General features: G+C 45.0%; 1 protein-coding gene across 1 annotated transcript in view; it reads left to right on the top strand.

The window, feature by feature from the left end:
- NUAK1 (NUAK family kinase 1) overlaps positions 1-19,697 on the top strand; it is a 74,575-nt gene that overhangs the window by 31,774 nt on the left and 23,104 nt on the right. Inside the window, 2 exon segments of the mRNA XM_043882501.1 lie at positions 588-708; positions 18,878-19,029. Coding sequence (XP_043738436.1) covers positions 588-708; positions 18,878-19,029 — 273 coding nt within the window.

Below are 19,697 nucleotides of genomic sequence, written 5' to 3' on the forward strand. Positions count from 1 at the left end.
GCAGAGCCTTTTGGTCATATCACGTGCTATCAAAGGTGCCTTAGTGAGAGGAAGGATGTAGGGAGGATTTGGCTTCTGAGCAATTGCATTAGCACAGTATAGGCTAAAAGTCTTAAAATCCAAGCTTTAATCAGAACTGGCCTCCAGACAGGCCATGCAATAAGGCCTTTTCTGTTCATCACTGTGGCAGCTGTACGGTGGGGCCGATTGGTGCTAATTTCATCTCTTGGTGTTAGTCACCGACCTCCTGTGCACCAAGCTCTCCTTTTTTCTTTTTTTTCAAAAAGGATCAGGATTCCTAGAGTAAATGAACCTGGCCCTGTTGAAGGAGCCCTTTGCTTTGTGGGGGGAGGGGGCGGAAAACACCATCCCAAACCGAGGCTGTTAAAATCTGATGTTTTCTGTTGTCTGGAGAAGGGTGTTTTTGCTATAAATGAAAGACATGATAGGGGGTATTTCGAAGTTTTGTTTTGGTTATTGTCAGTTCTGCCAACAAGTAACATCTGTATTTATTTTCCAAACTCTCCCAATGGCTGATTTGCATCTGTTTAGTTCTCTGAGTAACGTTTCATTTCCTGACTTTATAGGTGGCTATAAAATCCATTCGTAAGGACAAAATTAAGGATGAACAAGACATGGTTCACATCAGACGAGAGATTGAGATCATGTCATCCCTCAACCATCCTCATATCATCAGTATTTATGAAGGTCAGTGATTTTTTTTTTCACCCCCGTATCAGTTACCATTTCTCATACCATGGGGCCTGCCAAGATTTTTAGGTAATTGCCCTTCTGGGCAGGAGCCAAGTATTTTTCCTCATGATGCAAAAATAGCCGGGTGTTATCTCTTATTTGGTTACCTTGAATGCAACCAGACACATGTAGCACAGTGTACTCTGGTCATAAAATAGCTCTGGCTGGTGCCTTCTTCCATCTTCCCGTTTCTTGGCAGTTGCTAAGCAACCCACCTTATTGGCAGCCAGTGTGTGAGACACCCATGGTTTCTGGAAAATGGCAGTTTTCTGGGTGGCCAAGTAATGGTGAATCTGTTGTAAATGTCATTCCCCAAAGCTGACGCTTCAGGGGTGATGTCATTAGTTATTGAAAGTTAGCCTTTTTGAGTTAGGAATTTCCAGCAGGTCCAAGAAATACCAAGAAAGAAGAGGGATCAGATGGTGTGACAGATATTTTACAAATAGAATTTACGTTGTTGGTGTTTGGTGAAAAATGGGGACGGAAAAAGCTTATATATGTGCTCAGGCTTCACTTCTGTGGTCCTTCACAGGAAGAAATAAACTTCTCACATTTAAAAAAAAATCCTTTAAAAAATTGTAAAAGCAACATGTGCTTATTGCAAAAATGATCAAAATATAACTTAAATTTAACATAATTATTAGTTAGATAAATAGCTCTGCATCCATACTTAGATTAGTATCTACTTCTCTATATCTGTATGTGTTTTTTATCCAAAATGAGATCATACTGTTTATACTGGGTTTTAGCTTTATTGTTTTTCATTTTTTATATCATACATCTCTTCTTATGTGAATAAATATTCCCCTATAAGGACATTTTAAAAAGGCTTTATAGTATTCCATTTATGGGCATACCATAATTTATTGGCTCTATCTCCTTTTGTCAAATATATAAATCGTTTCACATTTCTGCTTATAATAAACATGGCTTTTAATGGCTTTCCTTGTAGACCATTTTTACATTCATTTCTGATTATTTTCTTGTGAAATAGTCCTAGTCTTGGACTTACTGAGTCAAAACAGTTCTACAGAATATTTTTAATACATCATTCAGAAAAATAAACCTATTTTTAACTTCTTATCTCTTCATCATAATTTATACAGTAAGGGCTAAGAGGAAACCAGATGGTAACCCTAAAGTTTTTCTGATATTTCAAATTTTCCTTTTTCTGGTTCCCTTTTGATTTTTGCTGTTCTTTTTTTTGCCCCCTGCTATTTCTATTTTTGCTCCTCATCTAGAAGTAAGTGCTGGTAATATCTTTTATCTTGATTTTTCTAAAGCTCATTTTTTGGGGCCTTTGGGGATAAGGTTTTAGGGGAAATTTATGTTTATTCAGTCATTTATTCATTCTACAAACATCTCTTGCAGTGAGTCTCTGATTTCAGCCCCTGGACCAGAAGTATCAGCATAAATTGGGTTTGTTAGAAATGTAAGAGCCTGCTATAGATATGTAAATAATATATTCTGGGACCATGGAGACCTAAGCTTAGAAGTTTTCATGGAAATATATGGCATCCAGGCTGGGCCTTGAAGGGAGTTTTTTCTTGAGGAAGAATTGCATGCCTGTGTGTGCTCAGTCGTGTCCAACTCTTTGCGACCCCGTGGACTGTAGTCCACCAGGCTCCTTTGTCCATGGCATTCTCCAGGCAAGAACTAGAGTGGGTTCCCATTTCCTACTCCAGGGGATCTTCCTGACCCAGGGATCAAATCCACATCTCTTTCGTGTCCTGCATTAGCAGGCAGATTCTTTATCACTGTGCCACCAGGGAAGCCTGAGGAAGAGTTGATAAAAGGAGAATTCCAGGCTGATAGAAACAAATCTGAATATGCCTGGTAATTGAGGGGAATTTCCAGAAGTGAGAAGTGAGTCTTGATACAAAATGCAGGATGGAAGTGAATTTTATTAAATGTGGAGTGTTTTTGCCCATTGTGGTCCAGTTGCCATGGAAACATGGAAACCTGAAGGCCACTGTGCATGGCATGGACCAGTGTGGGTCACGTGCTCTGTGCACACTTCTGTGTTTGAGATTTCTTGGCCTCGAGCTGAAGGCTTCTTTGCCGGGAAGGCAGAGTTTTAATCCAGCGTGAAGTTTCCAGTTCTTTATTTGGGAGACAGTTTGTGGTCACAGAAATCTGGCATCAAGAAGCCTACTTCTTCATTAGCATCATGCCCTCCTTGGCCTTGGGAATTCTTCAGGCTGAATGGGAAACAGGAGTCTATCCGCTTCCCAAAGGAAAGCCAGAGATGAACCTCAGTGGAATTGTATACTATTATCAAGGTCAAAATGGCCTTAGTTCAGCCCTTGCTGGTGGCTTCCAGGAGAGAAGCCTTTGCTTGTAACTTTAAAGATGGGTATCTGCATGAATTAAAGTTCTTTGGGTGACTAGAAATAATTTCTACCAAGGCCTGAGGTGAGAGCTAGGGCTTCAATTTCTAAAACCCTTTGAACTGGTCTAGGGAGTCAAGGAAGAGCTTGAGTTCTCATACTCAACATGAGACTTTGGGCAGGATGGTTGGCTTTCAGTGCCTCAGTGACTGTACCTACAAGATGGGGATAGCCATTCTACTCCTCTCCTAGGGTTTGGCAGCAGGATTAAATGAGATCATACATATACAAGGTAGGTTCCAAAAGGTCATTGATGTGAAGTCTGTGTCAGCTTCATCCCAAGTGGTTCTTAATGTGGGGTCTATTGACAAGGGTGTTTCAGGGGTGAGTAGCAGAGGTCTGTAAATCCTTTGGAATAGTATATAACTGTATTGTCTAAAACAGAAGTCACTAGTCCTAGTTGGATATTTAAATTAAACTTAATTGGAATAAATAAAATATACTGTTGGTCTGTCACACTAGCCACATTTCAAGTGTCTCAACAGCCCCTTGTGGTTCGTGGCTGCCATATTGGACAGCATAGATATAGAGCATTTTCATTATTGCAGGATGGGACCATGTTGGTATATAATGTTTTATGTGTTAAGTTCATGAGTTATTTTTCTATAGGTAGGGGGTGAATGCATAGCTTTCATCAGACTCTGAGAAGGATGAACTATACAGTCCATGGAATTCTCCAGGTCAGAATTCTGAAGTTGGTCGCCATTCCCTTCTCCAGATCTGCTCAACCCAGGCATTGAACCCAGGTCTCCCGCATTGCAGGCTGATTCTATACTGTCTGAGCCACTAGGGAAGCCCTTCCTGACCTCAGATAGGTTAAAAAGAACTATATTGCCTTTAAGAGTTTTGTGACCAGCAGTGTACCTTGCAAATAAAAGGTATTGTTTTAATCCAGAGAACTCCCAGGAATTTAAATATGCCTTTTTTTTTTTCCTTTTAATTTCTTGGAGATCTCCAGTTTCTGTTCTGTTCTCTTTCCTTTCTCCCACACAAGTCCTTTTTCTCCCACATCCACTAAATAACTGTGGAGGAGGGCAGCTCCCCTCCCTTCCCAAGGGGTTAGGAACAAGTGATCCCCAAAGTGTGGTTCCAGCTGTGACCCCCCCGCCTGTGACCCCAGAGTCTCCAGGTCTTGTGACTTTATCTGTCCCCTGTCTAGGACCCGAGAATGCAGCGCCTAGAGTGAGGTTAGACATCCTGATGTTATCTGTAGAATTCTGCCTTGTTCACAGAGCTCTCCCATACCTATTCTGTTTTGATCCCTGCAGCCTACCCAGGAGGTGATCAGCCCAGGTGTTCCCATGTTGTGGCTGTGGAAACTGAGGCAGATTCATGACTTGCTGGGTGTGTTGGCTTGCCGGGGCTGCTACCGCAGACTGGGCGGCTTAAACAATAGAAATTTATTTTGGATTTGGAGGCTGAAAGTCCAAGACTGGGGTGTGGATAGAGTTGGTTTCTTTTAAGATCTCTCTCCTTGGCTTGTAGATGGCTGTCTTCTCTGTGTATCTTCACATCTGTATGTGTCTGTATCCAAATTTCTCCTTCTTAGAAGGTCACTAGTCATTTTGGCAACCCCACCGATTGTAGCCCGCCAGGCTCCTCTGTCCATGGGATTCCCCAGGCAAGAATACTGGAGTGGGGTGCCATTTACTCCTCCAGAGGACCTTCCCCCAGGGATTGAACTCATATCTCCTGCATTGGCAGACTGATTCTTTACCACGGAGTCACCAAGGAAGCCCATTTTGGATTAGGGTCCACCCCAATGACCTTATTTTAACATAATCACTTCTTTAAAGACTCCAAATGGGGTTGTATTCTGAAGGGCTAGGTGTTTAGGACTTTGACATACGAACTTTTTCGGGGGGAGGATATTCAGCTTATACCTGGAAGAGGGCATTGCAACCCACTCCAGTATTCTTTCCTGGAGACTCCCCATGGACAGAAGAGCTTGGCGGGCTGTAGTCCATGGGGTTGCAAAGAGTTGGACATGACTGAGCAGCTAAGCACAGCACATTCAGCTTATAATATTGAGTATGTTGACTAGTTGATGGCCCTAGCACAAAGTTCTTCTTACCCATTTGTTTTTTTCCTCTGCCAGTCCTCAGCCCTGGATCTCCGACCTCATGTCATATTTTGCTGGTTCTGCAGCCCACCACTGTGCTCCAGGCATCCCCCTCAGCCTGGCCTCTTCCCCCTTCTTTTGAACCTTGGAGCATGGCAGGGGCAATGTGATGACAGCAATGGTGGTGAAACCTGAGTTTATCAGTTAATACACTGGTCTCTCTGCAGCTCACAGAGTGAAAGGGGAACCTTCTTCTTGACAGCTGATTGTTTTGATGTGCCAATCAGAAGCCTTAGCTTAGTGCTGAGATGCATTAATTTTTGGAGTGAAAAATCAGTGCCCAAGCATCTAAGTGGCTGTTGGGACATTAGCCAGGTGAACTTTACAATTTCTTCTTAAACAAGGACCTTTGTGATTTAAAACACACACACACAAACATACACACAAGACATACCCTAGCAACAGCAGCAGTACCAGAAACAATAATAGCAGTCATGACAAAATTCTTGGCCTTCATAGTGGTTACTGTCTTAAATATGTGAGAGCATTCAATCTCAGCCTGGTGTGTACCTTAGAAAATAATTCTGCATATATCTCAAGAAGAAGCTTGGGTCCCCAGTCTGGTGAACTCATTGGTCAAGTGTTTTCTGAGCATTAGTTCATGGAAATGTAAGTTATTTGTATACTATTCACAGTACTGGCGCCTGGCAGGCTATAGTCCATGGGGTCGCAAAGAGTCAGACATGACTTAGCGACTACACCACCATCACACAATACCTGCAGGCTCATAAAATCTGCAACTTCACTGAATCAGTGCTGCTGGTCACCAAATCTCAAAAATAATTCCTTTCAAATGTTTCTTTCTTGAACCAGACCCCAGGGTTACTCTCGTGTTGACCGGTAGGTGAATGTGATTGACCCTCAAATTTGTCAACTCTGTGTAAACATAAACCATCACTGGCTCCTAATGCTAAGTAAATAAAAGGGGATAGACATCTACCTTCTGGCGTGTGATGCTAAGGGTAACCTAATCAAGAGAGAAAAGGAAGAAAGAAATCACTGGCCCCGTCTCAAGATGGACCCCTGTTTTCAGTCAAAGGGATTCCATTCTCTCAGCAGGGAGGTAATTGACAATAAGGAAAGAATAGCTGAAAAGGAAGTGCCCGCCTGAGCATTCAAGTTGGTTGCCTAGGATGGAAGAGATAAAAACGGTTTTTGCCTGGGGTTCTGATTTCAGGACCCAAGTTCAAACATCAAAGGCACATTGTCTCACCCCCATTTCCCCTTTTAAAGCCCCGGAGATTCAAATCTGCAAAACCATGTAGCAGTGTCTTGCTGCATAACACTTCAGGGAATCAGCACCCCATCTGGTAACAGTCATGCATGTAAAAGCAAAAAGGTGGGGAGTGGGGGAGATTGGGCTGCAGCTTTCACTTTGATGCCCTCGGTTTTTTTGTTCCTGGAAATCTCTCTTCTTGGCCCTGTAAGATTACATCTCTCTCTTGGCCCTTTGCATTGTGATATTCCAGAACTGGCCAGCCCTTTCATCACATCCCTTGTCTTAGGTAAGAGGGAGCCTGGCTTTCTGGGACAAAGTTGGATGGCTGTTTGGCATTTGTCAGCTGTGATTGCTTGCCTTTGGGAGAGTCTCTCAAAACTTCAGAAACAAAATCGCAAGCAAATGTGTCTCTTTTGATAATCATGCGAGTTTCATGGCCTGGCTCCATCTGCCTTAAACCTGCTGCCCATGAGAAGGCATGAAAGAGACTGTATTCTACTCAGTTCTCAGAACTCCTACCATGGAGACGTCTTGCATGAGTTTACATCAGTTAAAAGCTCCTTCCAGCTTCTTAGAAACATAATATGCTTTCTCAAGCAAACTGTGCCTTCTGAGATTCCATTAGATCTTTCTGGAAGGGGATATGGGCTTCTCCCAGGGCTCAGAGGGTGAAGAGTTTGCTTGTCTCTTAGTGAAGAATCACTGCTTTAAAAATCCAGGCTTCAATGAAGGGTGTTCCTGCCTTCTCCTCCCTCACAACTTGTGGCCAGAGATAGTTGGGCCAATAAAACGTGCTTCCACAAACCCAGCAGAAACTGTTGCTGCCCTGGAAAAGAACCCTTGAGGGTGGCAGGATCCCAGTAAACAGCCGAATAATACATCTGAGCACTGTTCTCTGACAGAGACTCAGAACCAGTAGCATCAGTGTCTCCTGGGCCCCGCCCTAGACCTACGGAATCAGAACCCTGCAGCTGGGCCTGATGCGCTGTGTAATAGCCAGTTCCCTAGGCGACTCTAATGCACTCTGAAGTTTGAGAAGCATCATGTTAGAATAACCATTGCTCAGTAGGTTAGATTGGAAACCAAAGCAGGGCTGAGCTGCGAGCATCAATGGTTTGGAAACACCTGTAGTAGAAGCAATTAACACTTTTCTCCTCTGGCAGAAAAAACCTTAATCTAGGGTTTTCAGGCAATATCAGATCTGGACTTTGGCCCTTTTGAAGGCAGGGGATGACTGAATTGATCTAACAAGATCTGTGGGTCACTAATAGTACCCCATGTTCTTCATTTCCGTAGTCATTCATTCATTCATTCATTTTACAAGAATGTATTAAGCACCTATGTTCCAGGTACTGGTCTAGTAGGGTAAGTATGTATTTCTTGTCCAAATGGGCTTAGAGTTGAATGAATCAATTGCTTTGCAATTACTACTGTGTGATTTTGGGGTAGTGACTTAACCTCTCTGAGGCTTGGTTTCTTAGCTATAAAATGAGGTCAATAGCTAGCTACTTTATAAGATTGTGAGGATTAAGCTAATGGGGAGGGACTTCCCTGGCAGTCTTGTTGTTAAGACCTCACCTTCCAACGCAGGGAATGCAGGTCAGTCCCTACTTGGGGTACTAAGATCTCACATGCCTTATGGCCAAAAAATCAAAGCATTAAAAAAAAAAAAAAAGCCAGAAGCAGTAAGGTAACAAATTCAATAAAGATTTTAAAAATGGTCCACATTAAAAAAATTTTAAAAGAAAAGATAATGAATAAAATTGCTAAGCATGGTCTGAGGTCCATGCTCAATAAGCCATACTGATTATTCTTGATGTGATGTTAGAGATCTGAGAGGTCATTGCTGGCTGGAGTAGAAACTTCTGTTGGGTGGTGGTGGGGTTGAGGCCAGATTGCCCAAGTCAGTGATTCTGAGCTCTGGATGCACATTAGAATCTCATGGGGTGTTTGTAAGAAGAAATGCTGATGCCACCCCTAGAGATTTCAGTTTAATTGGCCAGGCTGAGAAAGATTGGCTTGATCCTCCAGCTAGGAGGAAACGGTTGTCTTGGTCCGATCATTTGTCATCAGTGGATTCCAGAGCAGAACGTGCGTCTGGCAGTCGTCACCAGTGAGCCGTGGGCGATACCTCTGGGCCTGGGTTTCCTTCCTCAGCCATTTGGTTGCTGCCCTCATCAGGGACTCAGAGCCCCATGAAACAGTTTGTTGAACTTGGCAAAGTGGTGTGTTATGCTTGTGTTTACTCTTCTGAACCCATGGCGAATTGCTGAGTATTTTAACACACTCCCTCTGCTGCCAGATTCACAAGTTCCACATGAAGTCTCTCTCATCAGACTGGATCCAAATGGAGGACCCACCCCCTCATCAATTGCATAGCCCCCAGAGAGTTTTCTTCACTTAGAATCGGACGAACGAGCTCTTGGGCTATGAATCTGTCCAGTCACGTTTCTAATGAGTTTCCTATGAAGTTAGCTATTTGACCTTCAAGTGTATTATTTTCATTGTTTTCATTTGATTACACCCAAGTCATTTTTCTAGAGGCTGGAGATTAGACATAAAACAACCGAACGCGAATGCTACTCCCTGGCTGTCCAACCTCGCCCTCTCGGGTTTCCTGGAATTCAATATTTTCTAGTGCCTCAAATAATACCACTTGTACTTGAAGCTAATTTTTAAAGAAAAAAAAAAGGAACTGTATTGCCATGTAACATACAGTCTTTTGAAATGAACTGGGATGTCTCTGTAAATTTGCCAAGGCTGCAAGTATTAGGAAGGCTCATGGAGTGTAGGAGACTTATCTTTACAATGATCATACCCTACAGGGGCATTTGGATCCTGAAAGGGGCATTGTACTTGATGAACTGTAACTTATAACTTTCAGAGTCTGAGATTTCTTTGATTTGGGAATTTGTGCTCTGCCCACTCCAGTAATTCTGTAGAGTGGGTTCATCTGGTAGGTGTGACTCCAAGATCGATATCGGTGCTTTGGGACACCACTGGGAACTGAAGAATGGACCCTAGTTAAGAGAGTCAGGCTTGCCGAGTATTGATGCCTTTGAGTGTTAGTTCACGATCTCCTGTCTTCTCACACCCCTCTACTATCCAAGGGCACAAATGCAATCTCAGGAGTGGATTCTGCCAATACAGATTCATAATAATCCTGGATTTGATCCAGGCATGTCTTCACTTGTTGTGTGCTGGGGTAATCCTTAAAATGAGGTTAGAAGCTTCCATTTAACAGATGAAGAAGCTGAGGGGACAGAAAGGTGAAGTAACTTGCTGAGGAAAGTCAGCTGGGTAAATGGCAGACCTGGATTTGAACCCAGGTGGCCTGGCTCTGGGAGTCAGGCTCTTAAACGCTGCACCCTATTGTCCAATGAAGCGGACTCAGATTTAGGGTTGGAAAGATAGTCCTGAGCCTCTCCTGGAGGGTCAGGCGGTGACCAGGACCAGAAAGGTGATAACTGCAAGTCTGACTTCTCCACCCTACGTGATAAGGGCAGGATGAACCTGAAAACTATCACAACACTGTTAATTGGCTATCAGTTCAGTTCAGTCGCTCAGTCATGTCTGGCTCTTTGTGACCCCATGGACTGCAGCACGCCAGGCCTCCCTGTCTATCACCAACTCCTGGAGTTTACTCAGACCCATGTCCATTGAGTCAGTGATGCTATCCAACCATCTCATCCTCTGTTGTCCCCTTCTCCTCCCGCCTTCAATCTTTCCCAGCATCAGGGTCTTTTCAAATGTGTCAGTTCTTCGCATCAGGTGGCCAAAGTATTGGAGTTTCAGCTTTAACATCAGTCCTTCCAGTGAATATTCAGGACTGATTTCCTTTAGGATGGACTGGTTGGATCTCCTTGCAGTCCAAGGGCTATACTCCAATACAGAATTGTTGTTCAATCGCTCAGTCTTGTCCAACTCTTTGCGACTCCATGGACTGCAGCATGCCAGGCTTCCCTGTCCTTCACTCATGTCCATTGAGTTGGTGATGCCATCCAACCACCTCATCCTCTGTCGTCCCCTTCTCCTCCTGCCTTCTATCTTTCCCAGCATCAGTGTCTTTTCCAGTGAGTTGGCTCTTTGCATCAGGTAGTCAAAGTATTGAAGCTTCAGCTTCAGCATCAGTCCTGACAAGGAATATTCAGGGTTGATTTCCTCTCTTAACTGGAGTCCATTCTTCAGTTTCCAGTGGAGTTCCAAAGCAATCTCGGAGCCGCATGTTACCAGATGAACCCACTGTCAGGAATTACAGGAGGGGACAGAGCACATATTCCCAAATCAAAGAAATCTCAGACTCTACAAGTTAGATCCTGAAGGAATCCAATACAAAATAGAAAGTTAAAAAAAAGGTGGAATGAAACCATATAGAGAAGTCCGCTACGGTGATTTTCAGGGGAGGGAGATGAAGGTTGTTTTCACAGAGGATGGGATTTCTACCCCTTCACTGCCCAAACTGAAGATGCATGCTTTTTTCTAGAAGTTCATTGGAGGAGGATGGAGTCCAATAGTTGGTCCACCATGGTGCCCTGATTGACGTCCTTCTCCCACACAACCCCTCTTTGCTGGCTATTTTCCTGCCATCCCGGTGTTTACCTTTGGTCCCCTCAGATAACACTGATGAATGGTTCTTGGCCAGCCTTTTGTATCCGCTCTTCCTTAGGTGGTGTATACACTTTCTTTTATTTCATCTGCCTTCTGTGGAGTCCACTGCTGGCTGTGGGTGGCCTGGTTGGCTCTGGTTCTCCTTGGGCATGCCAGCCAACATCCAGAGTTTTGGTTTAAGAAAAGACAATGAGTGAATTAAAGAGCCTTTCATTGTCCAAACCAGGAAACACATTGAGTCAACTCTGACCAACTCATGGGCAATGGGAGAGCTGCCAGTTCAGGTTATTTTTCTCACTCTCACTGCCCTAGGCTTTCTGATGTAAGGGATTAGAGGACCATTTTATGAAGCCGTGAGCCCATGAGGTGTTTGAAATTTAGTTCTGGGGAGGGAACTCTTGAAGAATGAATCTTGTATTGACTAAATGACCTAATTAGGCTGCAGACAATTCTTGCAAAGGAAAGATCACTCTATTTCTGAAATGAAAAAGAAAGAGGCTTTCTGGGAGGGTCCTTCTGAACTTTAATAAAAGAGCATCCCTGAGGAGTGGAATGGTCTGAGGTTTTAGGAAAGTAATAAAAATGCTGGCAATGTGAGGAGGCCCCACCACGGAGGGAAGGGCAGCATCCTGGAACTGATTTAGAAAATGGAGCTAATGGAAGGCAAAGGCGTGAAAAGAATTCTGACTGATCCATTTTAGGCCCTTGGCTTTTTGCTTAAAACTAACAAATGAGCCTTCCTCTTTTTTTTTTTTTTTTTTTTTATAATTTATTTGGCTGCATTGAGTCTTAGTTGTGGCATGTGGGCTTATGCCCTGAGGCAAGTGGGATCTTAGTTCCCTGACCAGGAATCGAACACACATCCCCTGCATTGCAAGGCAGATTTTTAACCACTGGACCACCATGGAAATCCTGCCTGCCTCTCTTGAGGTTACATGTAAAGCAGAATGATAGCTTCTAATTTTTATAACCTGCTTCTCATGGAACATTAAATGATTCCCACCCTCTCCCTTCCCAAGCCCATTTTCTTCCTAAATGGCCTCTTTTTGGCTCTAAGGCAGCCAGTGGATGGTTGAAATCCCAAGATCTCACTCATCAGCGTTTCTCCCAGGCCAGGGCTTTGTTTTTATCATATGCATTTTCTCAAGTTCTACAAGTTGTGTTATTAACCCTGAGGGCAGCAGGAGGGAATGGTTAGGAGTCGGGTAATTAGGGAGGTTGTGAAAGCCAGGCAATCAGAAGGCAGAACTGGACTGTCAAACTCAACATCTGATGAAATTCAGAATTAATTGGGAGAAGTAGCTGTTACCATAGTAACCAATTTCCACTCTCCCTTGAAATGGAAAATAAACAGAAAACAGGACAAATACTTCAAGTGAGTGTCTGGAAAGAAGGCCCTTCTGTGGAACAGTAGGAGAAAAAGGAGAGAGTCTGGATATTTTAGGATTTGCTGAGACAATGGTAAAACCAGTTTGTGCAAACAGAATGCAAGGCGTTTTGATGGTTCAGTTCCACCCTTGTTTTCTCTAGGAATCTCTGCAGGCCCTTTTAGAATGCCTTTCCCATCTTCCTCTCTGATCATCTAGATACTTAAAGTCTGTATCTCACAGGTTAGCCCTTAATTGTAAGTACTGGAAGGGAAAGGCAATCCACTCCAATATTCTTGCTCGGAGAGTCCTATGGACGGAGGAGCTTGGTGGGCTACCGTCCATAGGGTTGCAAAGAGTCAGACACAACTGAAGCAACTTAGCATGCATGCATGCATGCAGTTTTTTTTTTTTTTTGCAATTTTTTTTTCCTTTTTTTTTTTTTTATTATTATTTTTTTTTCCAGTGGGTTTTGTCATACATTGATATGAATTAGCCATGGATTTACATGTATTCCCAATCCCGATCCCCCCTCCCACCTCCCTCTCCACCCGATTCCTCTGGGTCTTCCCAGTGCACCAGGCCGGAGCACTTGTCTCATGCATCCCACCTGGGCTGGTGATCTGTTTCACCATAGATAGTATACATGCTGTTCTTTTGAAATATCCCACCCTCACATTCTCCCACAAAGTTCAAAAGTCTGTTCTGTATTTCTGTGTCTCTTTTTCTGTTTTGCATATAGGGTTATCGTTATCACCTTTCTAAATTCCATATATATGTGTTAGTATGCTGTAATGTTCTTTATCTTTCTGGCTTACTTCACTCTGTATAATGGGCTCCAGCTTCATCCATCTCATTAGGACTGCAGTTTTATTCAACTAGATAGCAACTCCTCCAAAAAACAATGTCTTATGCTATGTTTGTTTCCCCTTTATCATGTAGCAAGATGCTCAGATAAATGCTTCAGATAGGCTGATAAACAAGTATTTTCAGAAAAGGGAGTGATGTTGGTTAATGAAGGAGAGTCTTTATTGAGTATTAGGCAAGGAGGGTAAACTTATGATGGAGGAAGGTGGTGGGGAGTCATGACGAGAATGTACGCTTTTGAGTCACATACATTTGGGATCAAATCCTAACTGGTTGTCTTCCCAACAGAAATGCATACAGAGCAGCATCAAAAGACAACACAAGAATGTTCATAGCGACTTGGTTCATAGTGACCCTCACCTGGGAACAACCCAAATGTCTCTCACCAGCAGAATGGATCCATTCACAAATCGGAGTACTCTACCGCAGTGAGGATGACAGTCTTTGACTCCATAGAACAGCATGGATTAATTTTACAAATGTTGAACGAATGAAGCCATACACAAAAGAACATACTACATGCTGCGATTCTACTTCTAGAAAACTCAAAATCCAAAACTAATCTGTGATAGTGGCCTATATACATATCCTTGGGGAGATGGTTAGTGACTGAAGAAGACATAGGGGGTAGTTGCAGGGTGCTGGCCACATTGTTTCTTGATCTGAGTGCTGGTCCCCTATTTATGAAGTAGGAATAATATTAATCTCATAGGATTGTTAGGATTGGATGTGACAATCCATGGCGTATAGTAATTGCTCAATAAATGTTCACTACAGTGATTATGATGAACTTTGCTGGTGGCTCAGACCATAAAGAATCCGCTTGTGATACTGGAGACCCGGGTTCAATCCCTGGGTCTGGAAGATGCCCTGGAGAAGGGAACGGCAACCCACTCCAGTATTCTTGCCTGGAGAATTCCATGGGCAGAGGAGCCTGGTGGGCTGCCATCCATGGGGTTGCAAGGAGTCAGACACGACTGAACCATGCACAGTGATTATGGATCAGCCTTCTAGGGGAGGAGGGATCACTGTCTGGAGAAGGTCTCGGGGTGATGTGATGAAATCCTGCACTGTTTCATGGGTCCAGGATCCTAGATGCGACCCTATCCCTTGTTCATCTGTTTATTTTTCTTGGCAATGTTCGATCACATGTCTGCTGAGCTCCTTGTGGGCATTCAAGGGCTTTGTGTTCTCTTCATAGCCTGTTCCTTCTTTCTCTTGTCTTAGTCCCTGGCACTTGTCCACTCTGGTGATCCTGCTTAACACGCTCCTGGTTCCCCCTCACTCATGCTGCTGCTTCCGATGGCTGGTGTCTCCTCCCCTTCTTACCTTGGTAAAGACTTCTTCCACTGTCCCCCATGATTGCTTTGTAAAGTTCTGTTGCTCTGTTAAAAACCTGGGTCTGTACCACATGGCCTCGGGCCCCACACTGTAGGCTGACTCAAGCTGAGCTCAGCTTCTATTCAGGGGCTTAATTTTCCTGGTAGGCCTGGCTTGTCAAGGGCCATAGTTTTCCTTACCATTCTGGAGCCACCAGGCTTCTGGGTAAAACTGTCTGGCCAAGAGACACAGGCTTTCATTTTTCAGAAAGGAAACCCTTCCCAACTGGTGGAAAATAAGCTTTTGCTTAGTGACTAATAACATAAACACAGACGAGATTTCTGGGCTTATAAATAACCAGTTGTAAAAGTGCCCAAGGGAAGCGGCCCTTTTTTGCCAGAAGAATGGCTGAGAGTGTTCCTATCACCTGGCTGATAGAGACCTTACAGTGGGCAAACCCCAGCCGTGGGCTGGGATTGCGGAAGCCGGTCATTCTTTAGGACGAATTCCCAAGGCCTTGCTCTTATATGTGATAAATCTTGGGCTATTCTGGAAAAATAATAGCTGATCTCTAAGGTTCTTCCTGCTTGAAAATCCTGTGATTCTGGAGCAGCCACCGCATGTTTTAAAGAGTGATGCCAGGGAGAAGAGGAAAGTCTTAGGGTTTTGTTTTGCCAGAGCTGCCTACGAAGCAGACAGAATAATTACAAGAATAGCTCATGGTGACTGAGCAGGGGCTTGGGCACGGTGCTTGGCGGCTAGGGCCCCTGAGCTCACTGAATCCCCCCTTACTGTGTGAGGAGGTTCCTGGCCTTCTTTACGGATGAAGAGACTGAGGTTCATAGAGGTTGATGTATGTGGATAGTAGGATAGGGGCTAAGAGCGTGGAGTGTGCAGTCATTCGAGGGCTCAGGCCTTATATTTGCTCTGTGGCCGTGGCAGTCACTAACCTCACTGTACCTGGGCTTTCTCATCTGTAGAACAGGGATAGTCATGTTCTATCCCAGAACAGACCAAAGCCATGTGATATAATTCATGCAATATTGGCACAGTGCCTGCACAGAGTAGGTCTTCCATAAATGCTGCTATTATTAGGAAAGGCTCAGAAAGCTTCGTATATAACACTACATGGCCTCCTTGATGAATCACTGATGCTCCAAGTCTAGAAATGTTTGCAGTCACCTTATCCAGGGTTGCAGTCATGGCGTCGACCGCGAGACTCCAGCTGCTTCCTGCTGGAGGACTGAAGAGTGGGATTCCAGAGCCAGGCCTGGTCACATTGGCAGTTCTCTTAACCCGGCTGCCCACCAGCCCTGCCGGCAACAGTGGGGCTCTTGCCTCATTCATTCAGTATTTCCCAAACTGGCTCCTAGTTAGTTCAGTAGGAATATTGAAATGGCCAAATCACCCTGCAAAACTCAGGGTTAAAGAAGCCAGGTTCTCCAGGGGTGATCAAGTATCAGCATTTTCCAAATATTTTATCGATGTTTGACCGTGGAAACCTTTATTCCTCTGGATGTCTTGTGGGACTAGTGCTCCATGAAACATGTATTTAGAACTGTTCCCCAGCCCCTCCAAACACAGTCAGCAAAGGAACAAGAGTGAAAGGATTGGGGGAGATTATTAGGAAAGGGATGCCTGGGAACATGAGACAGGTGGACAGGACCAGGGTCTATTTTAGAGGTAGGAGCAGCAGGACTGACTGTTGGAAGCTGTTTAGTAAACTCTTTGGCACACTGAACTATGTCAAACAGAACTGTGTTTATACCTCCTTGATACCAAGTTAGCCAGTTGGAAAGGGACACGTCTGGTCACTGTCACAGGCCTTTTGTCTGCATGCGGCCAGTGACCACACCTTCTGCTGGTCACTGAAGGGACCAGTGGCTTCGGCCTCCTTTAAGCATGCATCAGGCTTGCTGGAAGTGTGAGGCTCCGTGTTTATTTCCCTGTCAAAGTACTTTCCGTCTCTCCCCCTCAATTACCTCCCCCAAAACCCGCTCTGCCACCCCAACTTTTAAAATTAGAAAACCCACTGCCCTCTCCAGGGCCTGTCACTCTGTCATTTTCTGGGGCTAAGCCGTGCATCTTGAGGCAGGTTTTCCAGTTTCCAGAGTTTATTGTTAATGAAGAGTGCACAACAGGCTGAAATCCCCAGCAGGAGCCAAGCTGCAGGGTGCACCGAGGCCAGCAGACTTGGGAGCAGCCAGTTTTATCTGGCTGTTCTCTCTCCTCCTCCTCCCTGCCCTCCTGCTTCTCTCTTCTTTTTATCAGAGAGGTCTGGCTGGACTTGAAGGAGCCAAAAAGGAACTGGGGGGTGGGGGGCGCTGAGCTTCTAGCAGCCGGTGACGAGGTGTGGGAGGACAGGGGGCCCAGGCCTGGGGCACATTCTGGTTCACTTGAGTGTCTGTGTGTCTGGCTCAGTGCTAGGCCCTGGGGTCCAGTAGTATGGAAACCAACAAGAGTAACTATTATTGAGTGAAAAGGCAGGCCTTGTTATAAGCATTTAAAATTCCTGATATCAATAACCACCCCCCAACAAATTCTAGAAGTACGTACTATTCACATTTTCCCGTTGACTGAAGTGAGGCACAGGGAGGGTAAGCAACTCTCCTAGAGTCAGACAGCAAGTAAGGGACAGATCCAGGAATCTGCTTAGGGGTGTCTGGTTCCAAAATCAGTTTTTACCTAAGTCCAGGCTCACAGTCCAGACAGAGGAAATAAATATGTAAGTCAGCAAATATATCCACGCAGTGGGAAAGTGCTGTGATGCAGTATCCATTAGTACGGTAAGAGGTAGAAAGGAGGCAACGTGGATGCCATATTTGAGTTTATTCTTGCCTGATGAGTTGGAGGGGCCCTGGTAGGTCAGACAGGTGGGAGTAAAGAAAGAGGGAAGAGCAGGGAGGTGGGAAACAGCAGTGTGTGTTTGTGTGTGTGTGTGTGTGTGTGTGATAGTGAGAGACCGTGAACAGTCTGGCATCAGTGGGCATAGGGGTCCTGACAGGGAGTGGCAGAAGCTGACGAGATGGAGGGAGGTAGGCAGGTGTCTACCTGGGAAGGAGGGTCTTGGGTATCCTGCAAACATTTTTATACTATATCCTTTGGGAGTGATGGATTTCAACACAATGATTATTTTGTCCTTGCTCAAAAGGACTTCCCTGGTGGCTCAGACGGTAAAGTGTCTGCCTACAATGCGGAAGACCCGGGTTCAGTTCCTCTGGAGAAGGAAATGGCAACCCACTCCAGTACTCTTGCCGGGAAAATCTCATGGGAGGAGCCTGGTAGGTTACAGTCCATGGGGTCGCAAAGAGTCAGACACGACTGAGCGACTTTACTTCTTCAAAAGACATCATATGTGAAAGCCCCAAGCTTTCTGCTTATGAAACAGTAGTGGAGTGGCTTTGGCTGAGGTGGAGCTGAGGACCAAGAGCCCGTCTTTCACGGCCTCCTCTGACCTGGCCCCTGGGCCTCTGACTGCCTGGAACTCCTAGGTCAGTCTAGCAGAGTTTGAGCATCATTGCTAGAGAACATCAGGGTTGAACAGAGAGAAGCATTTAGTGCCATGTAATGGTTTACTGTAATGGTCCAGAATGCACTTATGAAGTTTTGAGTCCCCTCATTTAATAAATATTAATTGAACCCCTTTGCCAAAAGGCCGTGAATGCTTGGGATACCTCAGTGAACAAAACAGACCAAGCCTACTTTACATTCTAGTGGGACAGACAGAATAAATGCACAGATGTGTAACAGGGATAAGAAGGGCCCATAGGACTTGTCAGACCCGGGGCCCCATTTGGAAGTTTGGGTTTTGTTGTGAGTAAGATGGAGAGTCTGGAAGGTTTTGAGTAAAGAGGTGACAGGTTCAGCCACCCATTTGGGGATCCAGGTAGCTGGTCCATATCCAGTGATTAATAAATGGTCGTTGTGTTTGTTATTCCCCATCATCCCATCAGCGGGGAGATGTCGGGGTGGGAGGGGCTTGTGAGAAAGGAACCTGGTGAAGGGAGTGGGTCCTCAGAAGAGAGGCACTTGCCCTGCAGCATCAGCAAGGGGCGTCCAGTCACAGCAGCGATGATGTCATTGCCCACCTCCTCGTCAGGTCGCTGGCCTGACTGGTCCGCCCCCGGTGCAGCGACATCTCCGTCGTCGCCTCTCTCTACCGCGCTGTCTGTCGTCCTGAGTGAGCGTGTCGGGTAAACAGGCTGTTTGTGTGTCGCCGTCCCCCCCGCAGTGTTCGAGAACAAAGATAAGATTGTGATCATCATGGAGTACGCCAGCAAAGGGGAGCTGTACGACTACATCAGCGAGCGGCGGCGCCTCAGCGAGCGCGAGACCAGGCATTTCTTCCGGCAGATCGTCTCCGCCGTGCACCACTGCCACAAGGTATGGCCGCCCCGCCGCCGCCGCCGCCGTGGTTTCCATGGCAACACGCGATGCTGTTCATCTGAGGAAGGGGACATCTGCTCTTTGTGGTACCGCTTCAGTTCAGTTGCTCAGTCGTGTCCAACTCTTTGCAGCCCCATGGACTGCAGCACGCCAGGCTTCCCTATCCATCACCAACTCCTGGAGTTTGCGCAAACTCGTGTCCCTCGAATCGGTGATGCCCTTGTAGTCACTGTAGTATATTACAGAGAATTTATAAACTACAAAGAAGAAAATCACCACCACCTTGAATCCCAGAATCCAGGAATCACCCACTGTTGACATTCTTGTTTGTTTCTTTCCAATCTTCTTCCCGCTACTCCTCACATTTATTAAAAACTTATTGAATAATTTTAGGTTTACAGGAGAGTTTCCAAGATAGTACAGAGTCCCCACGCACCACACTCAGTTTACCCTGATGCTAACATCTTACAGGATTGTTGTACACTCATTAAAATGGAGACACCCACATTCATATACTGTGATTAACAAAACTCTCCAGATTTTACTTGGATTTCACCAGTTTTCCTACCAATGACCATTTTTCCATTCTGGGATCCAATCCAGACACCACTTTGTATGCATTTTTACATTTCTGTCTTGCTGTTTTTTTCACTTAGGATTTTAAT

This window comes from Cervus elaphus, chromosome 22, assembly GCF_910594005.1.
Source record: "Cervus elaphus chromosome 22, mCerEla1.1, whole genome shotgun sequence".
Lineage (NCBI taxonomy): Eukaryota > Metazoa > Chordata > Mammalia > Artiodactyla > Cervidae > Cervus > Cervus elaphus.